At 46.0% G+C, this 11385-nt stretch overlaps 1 protein-coding gene across 1 annotated transcript in view; it reads right to left on the reverse strand.

Moving 5' to 3' along the window:
* HDGFL3 (HDGF like 3) overlaps positions 1-923 on the reverse strand; it is a 32533-nt gene extending 31610 nt beyond the window's left edge. The window contains exon 1 of the mRNA XM_015872976.2: positions 794-923. Coding sequence (XP_015728462.1) covers positions 794-877 — 84 coding nt within the window. The 5' untranslated portion in view covers positions 878-923. The remainder of the gene's footprint in view (positions 1-793) is intronic.
* Between the last annotated feature and the right edge of the window lie 10462 nt (positions 924-11385).

Raw genomic sequence — 11385 nt, forward strand, 5'->3', positions numbered from 1 at the left:
AGCTCTGCTCCGCATTACTGAGGCTGCACCACATACGGATGTCTCAATACAATGGGGCGCTTATCTGGCTGCCAAACACCCGCTATGCTCTCCCACCTCCGCTCCATCACAGCAGCACCAAGTAAAAGGTGACAAAGGGCTACACAAGAAAGTCAACGCGGTGCGAGACAAGGTGAAGCCGGTGGATGGGTTGGAGGCCCAGAACCCACCGACCTGCGTGCAGGGGACACGAGGGGCCGCGTGTGTGACCCCCCACGGGGCAGCCAGTCCCTCCGCGGGGCCGCAGCATCCCACGGGCTGCACCCGCCGCCCCGAGCACCTGAGCGCAGGCCTCGTCCCCATCCCCGCGGGCGTCCCCGGGCCTTCCCCCGCCCGCTCCGGGTCGCGCCGGGCCTGGGGCCCCGTGCCCCGGGGGGAGCCGGGGGGGGCCGGGGCGAGGGAGGGCGTATAATAAACAGCATCGCTGTCACGCAGGCAGGGCTGCCGGCTCCCAAAGCCGCCTCCCCGCGATAACAATCCAGGTACAGCCCGCGCTCGCCCCCCTCCCTCCCTCCCTCTTCCTCTTCCTCCACCTCCTCCTCCTCCTCCCGGGGGGCCGGGGAGAAATCCGCAGATCAAAGAAAAGATGCACAACAATAGCGGGGTGGGCGCGCACCGCCGCCCCCTTGTCCGGCGGGGCCGGGGCCGGGGCCTCCGGCGGAGCTTCAATGCGGCCCGGCCGTGCCCGCCCCGCGGGAGGGCGAAGGGAGCGGCTGCGGCCCGGGGGGCCGGGAGCCCCCGCCGCGGTACTCACCCGGGCCGGCCAGTGCGGGTACCCCTTCATTTTGGCGAACACCAGGTCTCCAGCCTTGTATTCTCGGGGCCGCGGACGAGCCATCGGGAGCCGCCGCGGGAGCCGCCGTCCCCCCCTCCCTCCCTCCCTCCCTCCCACACCCCCCGCGCCCCGCACACGCCGCCCGGGGGCAGCCGGCCGAGCCCCCGCGGGGTGCGATGCGGCGGGGCGCAGCCGGGAGCGGGGCCGGGCCGCGGGCAATCAATCCCCGAGCTCTCCGGCGGCGGCGGCGGCAGGAGGAGATGGGGTGTGTGTGTGAGTGTGAGTGTGTGTGTGTGTGTGTGTGTGTGTGTGTGTGTGAGTGTGTACGCGGGGGAGGGGGAGGCCTTGGACACAACCCCAGCAGCCCCCGGTACAGGGAGCCGGCTGGCGGCGGGGCGCCTGGCCGGGCGGGGGCGGCCGGGGAGCCCTCACCCCGAGGCGGCGGGCGGGCGCGGCGCTGCCCGCGGCCCCCCCGTACGAGCTGCTACGCCGCCCGCTCCATCCCCGCCGCAGCCGCCGCGGCCCCGGGAATATGGAGCCGTCTCCTCCGAATTACTCCTCGGGCAGCGACCGAAAACAGGATCTTCTTATCCCCCCCCCCTCCTCTCCGCCTCCCCCCCGCGCTTCGCCTTCCTGTTATTTTCTAGGTACACAGATCGGTTTCTATGAAAATAGGAGAGCAGAGAGCGGCTCCAGTCCCTCCCGGCCCTTCCTTCCCCTACTAAAGCATGACATGGTTCTTTATGCGCGCCTGACATGGAGGCTGGGCGAGGAGCAGCAGCCGCTGCGCTCTGCAGATCGCTGCAGCCGGGTCCCCGGCTCGCCCGGCCGTGCGGCCCCGTCCCCTGGCACCAAGGCCCGGCCTCATGGGGCGGCTCCGTGGGGTGCCCCCCTGCACACCCTGCACACGTTCTCCCCATACCCCGCAGACCCCTGGGGCTGCCCCCCGTCACTTCCACACGGCAGAACACGGCAGGTCCCGGTGCACAGGCCAGCACCCATGGCACATTACTGGGCTTTCCCATCTCCAACAGCCATACCAACAGCCCTTCCATGTTCCTCAACACCCTACAACTAAAAAAAAACCAACCAAAACCATCACAGCCACACCAGCAGAAAGACAGGAGCTGGATTCCACTTAAATTCACTTACATTCGCAACAAGAGCTTGGCCTTTGAGAACATTTGGGACTTGGCTCTTGCCAGATGATGCCAGTTTTTAGAAGCATGCACCTCAGTGGAAGGGAGCACCGAGATCTCACCGATTCCAAACCCAGACATCACCATTTTCACCATGATGTTACCAGTTCGATTGTAACGCTCAGAAATCAATTGTTATTGATGTTAAGCGTACTGAAATGCTGTCAAGGGAAACACCTGCAGCCTGGTTCATAAGCAGAAAGGTTTTCCCCTAGGCTTGGGTGGAACTAAAGCATGCAGGATGGCAGCCATCCCCTTTGTGTTCGGGGAGACAGCTGGGTCTGCATTCCCTGTCCCAAGAACAGCACCTGGCAGCAGGCAGATGGAGGAAGAAAGATGGGGCTGGAAGATGTATGGTCCCATTTAGGGAATGAAGCAAATGGACCACAGAACTACCAGTCTGTAAGGGCAGAGAAAGAAGGGAAGCAAATACCTCTTGTGGCACTGGGTTTGGGGTTGGAACAGGACCAAGAAGGCTCTCACTGCTTATGGTGTCCCCAGGGATAGTTGTGGTACCCAAACACTGCTGTCAACAGTGCATGAGTAAATAACGTTTGGCACTTTGGGGTTGTAAAATAGGGTATGGGCTTCTCTGCTGGGGGAAGCATTACTGTAAAATCATTAACTCAGGTATCAGTAGCAGACTAACAATGGGAAAAAGCACACAAGAAGCTGAATAAGCACTTAGGTGGTTGGCCTGCCCTCTGTCAATGCCATTATTTGCCTGAGCAATCCAGATCAGTGACAGTTGCCAACACAGCCACCTTCAGTGTAGACATGTGGCCTAACAGCTCACTTTCACTTTCACATCAGACAGGACTTTGCATTCTTTTACATTTATACCTCATTTCAGTTTGAATTCCCTTCTGAACAAATGTCATACAAAATCTCTGACCACAGCAGTTGAGGACTCTGATCTGAGTCTGTCTGAAATAATTCAGATTGCTGTGCCTTACCACCATACTTCTGCTATCATTCAAGGCAGCCTTGTTTCCATAATACTTGGGAGAAAAGCAGAGATGGTTTATTTATTTTTTCCTATTTACATGATTTGCTTTTCATTTACAGGTACTAACAGCTCTTTCTAGTAACTTATTTAATGACCTTGAATCACAAATGAGCAGGATATATTTCTTCTAAAAGAAAACTGTATGGGCTATATACCTACCCATATTTGTATGCATACGATAAATATATTGCTAGTTAGAACAGCAAATTCAAAATGACTCGATATTGAACTGAAATTTCTCAACAAAATACTCACTTTTTATTTTAAACTTTCATCCATCCCAGATCTGGTGTCTGTGAAGGATGCAGTGAATAACACTACTTCTGTTCTGCAGCATTAGAACTCTAAAGGAAACTCATCCCATGGACACACAGGGACACAGCTCTCTTTATCTCTTGCATATCAGTTGCAGCGGATATGAGTTGCCGAGGTAAGATTTCAAGGTAAGAACTCTGCTCAGCTTTGACCAGCTGAAAAGTCTTAAATATGCTTTGCAAACAGTCCCACCATCAAGCTGTAGTTAATATGCTAAGAAAGGATGGAAGAAGCTGCAAATTTCACTGCTGGTAAACGAGAAAAGAAATCAAACACTCCACACATTTACAGCATGACAAATGACCTCAGCAGAAACAAACAAAAAAAAGAGTTTCTTAGTGTGCATAACTCCATCAGCCACTGATTACAGCAGAAAAAGCATGGGACTTGCACAGGGCCCGTTCTGCCACGTTGCCTGCATTCTGTCTCCCTCTGAATAGAACGTTATCTACCCTTTCTACACAGAAATGGGAAAGAGAAATCTGCTTCCCATCCTGCTGGCCAGGTGTTATGTTTCCTGGGCAGGGTAATATGTAAAGGCAGAGGCCCTGCAGGGCCATGCAGAGAAGTGGTGGCATGGCCAGCCATGCAGTCGTCAGTCACTGCGATGAGTGGTAGCAGAGGGACCTGTCCTGAAGTTGTGTCCACACTGGTGGATTTTGCTTTCCCAGTGATTCAAGGGAACAGTATTCTTAAGCCATGGAGAAGCTTTAAGCCAGTCCTGATTATTCCCCGCTGTTTACATGAGGAGAAAAACAGCTACGTAACACATTGAACATTTTCATGGGGAACAAATTCCATTGATTGAACGGAGTGTGGATCAATCCTTAAGAAAAGTGAGCGTGGACGTAAAAGGCCTAATTTCAAAAGCACCCTCCAAAGTCATGATTAAATTTTTAAACACACGTAAGTTTTGCATGAAGTACTCAACGATCACGGTTTTACGCACCGTTATTGGACATTTGTATGCTGCCTTCTCTACAGATTTTATTCATATCGCAGTCTTACACCTGCTGCTTTGTGACATGCTGCTTATATAAATACACAAAGATTATTAGATTGCCTCTGAAATTCTGTTTCTGGTCATTTTATAGCACTCAAATCCCTTCTAAGATCAGACTATAGATGTTCTGCAGCATGGCCGTGTGTATGATGACTTTACTATGAGATACTGAAAAAAACCCATCTTTTTACTAGTGTATCGGTAGCTGATACAATTTCCTTTCCTTCTGCATCTCTTTTGTCTGCCCATAAAGATGTGTTAGCGATGATCACGATGATCAGTAATTTGCTTCTGTCCGCAGTAAGCTAGCGCTTATCTGTTAAGTATTTTAATAGGAAATTGTTCTGAGTCACAACTGAGCCATTCCCCTGTGCAACACATGTCTGAGAGCACTGTCTGCAACTGCTGCACTCCTTCAGGTCAGCAGAAAGATGCCATAATGTTGTATGTCCATCCCAACATGCACAGAAAGGCACTTACCATGCCCATTAGGATATTCTTAATTACTGGAGATAAGAAGCTCACCAGGGGATCTCAAACCTTCTCCATAATAAGATTAAAAGGGAGAAGGATGTGTATCACAGCTGGAGCTGGTTACATACACCCAGTTCCATGAATCTTCTTAGGTTATACACTGGAGCAATCTCCTAATCATATTAAATTAGACCATCTTCAAGGCAATTGCTTTACATGTGGCAGAGGTGTGAACACGTATCCCAGAGGCTGAAAAGACTGGAGTACTTCAGTGAAAATTACCTTCCTGTGAGGTTGGGAGCCTTCTGTTGTTAAATGGAAATATTTGTAAGGGATGGAAATGTTATTAGCAAGTATGCATTGCCTCCATTCCTTGTTCTCTGTACTATACTGTGGCTAAAGCTACAGCAGATAATAGATGCCTACAGTTAGAGCTGCTTAAAGATTTCCAATTCAAATCTTAGCTTTCAGTTGCTTGCATGTTTTTCATAATGTAAGCATCAGAATTGAAATTGTCCATGATCATTGTGCGGCTAATAGTAAAACTCCCACAAGGAGTTGACAATGATGGTAAAAGAAATAACTGTAAAACTGCCAAATTGCCAGGTGCCTTTTGCTGTCCTAAGAGTATCCACAGAAATGTAGCCAAGTTGCAAGACTGTGAGAAGCATTTGTATGCACCCGATAGGGGCTGATAAACAAGTCTCAGATGTTCTGTCAGGACTAAACATGCTCTAAGTTAAAGTGAATGTGATTCAGCTCAGGAGTGGAGATGACTGTGGAAGCAATGATTGTGGAAAGAAAAAATGGCTGTTTCCCTACTAGTACCCAGACAGTACACTGGGCTGGAGTGACCAGACATCTGTGCAGAGAGAACTGGGAAAAGCTGAAAGGGGAGCAGGGAACAGTTAAAGCCTGGGAAGGTCATGGGAAAAGCAGAGAGGGATCAGGTGATAGGCAAAAGCAGCCACAAGTGGAAGAACACAGAGATTTCAGAATGTCTTGGAATATATTAAAAAATCCACATATGTTCTAACAAAATTCTGTGGCCCAGTGTGTTTCATTCCTTGCCTCTAACTCCATAATAAGCTACAACTGTGCTGCCAGTAACCCATCAGCTCAAAAGTAAGTCTTAACACTGCGTTCAAGGGTGTCAGGCTCTATGACCTCTCTAGGTGAGAATCAGCCCAAGCTCTTCTATGGGGGTGAAAACAGACAAGCACAGAAAGAGATTATTAAAGATTGTGTGACAAACCGCCTAAGAAGAGAGAAGAACAGAATTTGCACCAGCAACCTGGGCCTGTGTATTTCCCAACATTTGACTACCTGACTATGCAACTTCGTTGTCTGAATTTTCTTTTGGGTCGTGTTACATACTTTGGCAGCTGTTTGTTGAGAAACACTCATCAAAATTAAGTACTTGCACTAATATTCAACAAATGTAGTTTATTCAATAAACTAACACTCAAAAAACACTGCATGAAGGTTACTGCGTTAGACAGAAGTTGCACAGTCTCCTTTCACTTTGCTGTTCCCATATTTTAAAGAGTTTGGTAGGGATGTCATTCATTACGATGAAATTAATGCGTTTTCATCTTCATTTGATATACTAATCTATAAAATGCCTTCTAGAAAGGCTGGGTGACAAGCACCATCTCTAAGGCCATAAAGCCATAATACCTAGGAAAGAAAACCTGCAACTGACATTTCTTCTCTGGAGACATATTTTAAATGTGTCATCTAAAGCCCTAGAAATTTATTGGGTGAGAAATATATTGAGAATTGGCAGGAACAATAAATTTAGCACCAGATTCATGACACTTATCCCACCATAGTTTTCCCTCATAAATACTGGAGAAAAGGATTTCTCTCACCTGCCCTTTGGTACATTCATCAAAGTGCCTTTTGGGATGTGCTTTAATGAATAATTACATTCCAACATGGACAGATGAACGTATTGACTTAAGGAGCTTTGTAACTTTACTTTTATGTCACCTGAATGACAGTTCCAGAAAGTGGGGAACAGAAGGAAATAATGTGACTTGCATGCCACCCCTTGAGACTGTCACTGTTTTGTATCAAATATTCCCTCACAGGAATAGGTTTGATGTTGGGATTTACTCTGGAATTCACTTGTGTCAAAGAACCTAAGCTCTAAATCTTATGTTGTAATGCAGTGTGATGCATAGATATTATCACAAGAAGAATCATGAATTAATTAATAATTCTGTCAGATGTTTCTTCCTGGATAGCTTGGCACTGACATAAGTTTCATAGAATCCACACTGTGCTACTAGAATGTCCTCCCAACTGTTGAAATTAGGATAAAATCTCTTAGTGATTTTCCCACGATGTTACACCTCAAACTTGTTTTAGATTTTCGTTCTCTATTCTCTTGGCCAACATCACCAACCTCTTGCTGACTCAGATCTATAAAAATGGGCCTTACCCTCAGATCTCTCCACCTCTTTTCCTCAGTTGCTTCCAAATTTTACCTTGTATTTATCTGATATTTTTTTCTTCTTCATGAGTGCATTTTTCTCCAGTTATCACTGCTCTGTGTTCTTTTTTGTTCTCTTCTGCCCTCATTCCCTATCTCTCCAATCCACATAAAGCATTGTTCTGCTCTATCTGTGTTCTACAAACTGGCCTTACTGGATTAAGCACCTTTCTGATTCTTTCTCTCCTTCCCACCCTTGTCCCTCTAGACCTGCTGCCTCATCCCCACAGGATGGTACTAGTGCTCCAGTGGGCTTAGGATTAAGGACTACAAAATTACTGGGGCGGAAGGTAGTCCACAGAAGCTGTGTGACTTGTGATGCTGAGAGTGAAGACCATGAGAGCCATCTTCAGTGATGGATGGCAGGGAATGGACATAGGGAAAGTCTTGAGCCAATTTGTGTGGATGACACTGCACCTGATGGATTGCAGGCGAGGAAAGCCATCACTGGCCAGGCAGAAAATGTGGTGGGTTACTTTTCCTCATTTTCCAATTCCCAATGAAGAAGGACTTGGTTCCTTGGGCAGACACTCCTTTTCTTCTCTGGGGAAAAGAGGGAATCTGGAAGGGAGAGACCGAAGCTGATGATCCTACCACCACACTTGGTCTGAAACATTATCACTTAAGCCTTCTGGCATACTCTGAAAGATCAGCACACCACCTTGAGCAACACAAGAACTGCTTCCAGCTGGCTCCCATGAGATCTCCTGAAAAGCACATTTCTTCACACATTCCACATCCCCGCTGCCTCCAGATCATGTTTCTTGCAGTGGCCTGCAAGGCTGCCCCTTCCTACTTACATCTTGTCATGTGGCAGCCACATGTTGATTGTTTCCCCGTTAGCCATGCCAAACCTAATATCCTGCTCACCTATTTGTCTCTCAGAGATCTCCAGCCTGTACTCCCAGCTTGTGACATGTCCTTATGCTGCTTCTTGAGAATCACAACCTCAGTCTTTTCAATTCCTTTCCCCAAACTTCATCCTTCTTGGACACTCAGGACAATTGATTAAGTTTACACACTTCTAATGAGGGAGGGTTAGTGTAGGAACGTAAAGAGCCTGGAACTGAAATGGCATATAGGATGAGAAGAAAAGGTCATGGGTAAGAAAAAAGGAAGTTTGCATGCTTAATGACAATTAAGATTCTAGCTTGTAATTGAGATGACTTTGCCCAGCATTTCAGCAATCCCTTTGTTGTATAATGTATCCCTTTCCCCATGGTCTGACTTTGTTTTCCACAATGCTGCCCTCTTCAAAGAAGGCACAGTTTTCTTCTTCTGAGTTTGGAAAGTTATGTGTTTATAAATAATAAATAGAATAATAATAAATCAGGGCTACTGCACTTGCTAGCAAACAGCCAATATGCACCAGGTCTCTTTGAAGTCAAAGGGGCTGTTTCTGCTGCTCTTTATGCCAGTTTCTCTACTTCGGATACAACAAAGTTGCTCCTGTTTCGTATCACTGAGAAATGACTTGCTAAAATGTAAAAACTCAATAATCTGCAAACACAATAGAAATACTACTACATGATAAATACACATCCTAACAGAATTACAGGGAAAATACTATCAGACAAGGAATTCACTGCTGAGAAGTGACAATGTTTATCTCTAATTGCAACATAATGACCTGATAAGGAAATGGCACGCTTCTGTATACTTGTTTGTTTTCTTCTTTAGCTCACTTTTGTTTATGTGGATGCTATCTTATTGAACAAAAACACCAGTTCAAACCTCACCACTGTAGTTCAGAGAACTACAGTGTTTCAGAATAAACAGAAAAATGATACCCATCTTCACTGAGTAGCAGCAAGGGGCTCAGTATATTGCTGGAAGACAAGCATAAAATATTTAGGCTGGTTAGTATTAAGAAAGTCAAAGAGAATATTATGAGATGAAGCAGCCAAACAGAATTGGCAATGATAGTCTTATAATGGAAAGGTATTTATAGAGTGTTGCTCCCATTGGACAGGATGCTGCTGTCTTACTCAGGCAAATCCCCCACTGAAAATTTCAAAGGGCATATTGTCTGCCTAGAGATGAGCAGGGACTTGGGGACTGAAAGTACTACACAAAACTTCTGTCCATTCATGTCATGCCTATATTAAATGATTGTATTGCATGGTGGTGCAACTGCAGTTCTCCAGCTTCTGGGCTCTGTGTGCTTGCTATATGGGGCAGAGCTGGCTCTACAAATGTTAAAGTCAGTCTCTGTTGCCCTGTCTATGCCCACAGAGAAGAAAAAGTTCAAACGTTGACTTTTTGCTATCCAGTGATCAACAGTGAATTTCTGGAGTGTGGCCAGCAGTGGAAAGGCAAGAACTGGTACATGCAGTTAGGCACCAAAGACCTTTAGTTTAAACTGTGCTGCTCTGAAAGCCCCAGGTTAAAAAGAGAGCTTAGCTCTCTGTAGGTTTAGCTCTAGACTTAAGTGACATTTTATCTATATATAGAGAGAAATATAAGTACAATGGCATTCAGTGAAATAAAAACAGATAAAGCTGGTATGAACCTTCAGACATCAAGAGTGTTACATACACATTCCTTGATGTCATTGCATATGAACTCATTCTCTCTCTGACACACACACACGATAATGAAGCTACTGATTCCTACTGATCCTGAGAATCCCTGAAGGGCTCGGCAGAGGTCCAAAGAGCTGTCTCATAGCAGGTCATTCTGCCACATATTTGTCTTTTTGACACTAACATTTGCCAGGAAATCCATCATTGTCAGTGCAGCACAATCACGCAACATGGTAATAAAAATGTTTATGTGCAGTCACTGTGAGTGCTTTGCAGAGAAGGAAGTATTAGATAGAACACAGATAACGATGTACCCTCCTTTTAACTCCCTTGCTTTTTTGGCCAAAGCTATGACACATTTTGACCCACAGTGCCTTTCTACTGACAGTAACCACTTTAGTTTAGATTCTTCCTTCCTTTTATTTTTTTCTTAGTGAAGTGTCCCACAAGCACCTTTATTTGAAAGTTGTGCTTTGAACACCTAAAACTGAGGCTTGGAACATCTGAATGCTTGGTCTCCAGATTCAAGGGTTGTTGTTCATTGCCAGTCACATCGAAGGCAGCTGCCCCACTACACAGCATGCTCAGCTCCAGTCTGCCACCAAATGGGTAGGAGTAGGGAACTGCTGCTCCAGTAAGGAGCAGAAGCCAGGTCAGAACATGTACAGTTGTTATTACTGTAATCAATGGGAATGTGGGTTATGCCATGATGCTCCTGGGGCCTGGTGCTTTATTGCAGCTGTCTACCCATTTTCTGACTGAATCACTCTGATGTCCTACAAAAAGCTCCAAAAAATAAATGGCTGAACAAAATTAATATAGTAGAGACACTTCTGTGATGACAAAATTCTACAAACTCTTACCTGAAAGTACTAAAGATGGTGTCTCTTGATGTTGTCGCTATACATTTGAATATGCCTATGCAATGTCAACAGTTGAATCTCTACTGGATTCAGTGGAGTTTTTCCTTTCTGGGCTAACAACTCTGCTGGGGATGGATTTGCTTTCAAAATGCTAATTTATTCCATCTTTAAGGCTGATTCATCACAAGGCTGGGCTTTTGTTTTTTGGTTAGTTGGAATTCTTCAACTAGGAGGAAGTGAAACTAATTTTGTCACCATATTGACACTTTTAATCTGTTAAACCTATAGAAACCTGTTCTATATAACTGTACATGTATATGTGCTCCTGACACGTGGGCTCTTGCTATTTAGATAGAATGCTTTTTTTATCTACATTTTAGTTTTGCACTAAAGTCAGGGAGGCCCAGCTGGGGGCTCCTGCACTATATGAAAGGATACCGCAGGGCTGCTTTAGTGCAAAAGTAAAACCAGATGACACCATGGAAAAAGGGCCACTTGCTTGCCAAAACTGCTCCAATTTCAAAATTCATCTACACACTTTTTCATATTTATTTTTTGCCATTATTTTTAACATAAAAATGCTTTTAAATTGGCCTTCAAAGCAGACTTTTCCAAACAATCTTTTCTTCCCATTGGACTTCTAATCATTTAATTTCTACTGTGAAAGGAAAATAATGCCTTTC

The sequence above is a fragment of the Coturnix japonica genome, chromosome 10, assembly GCF_001577835.2.
Source record: "Coturnix japonica isolate 7356 chromosome 10, Coturnix japonica 2.1, whole genome shotgun sequence".
NCBI lineage: Eukaryota > Metazoa > Chordata > Aves > Galliformes > Phasianidae > Coturnix > Coturnix japonica.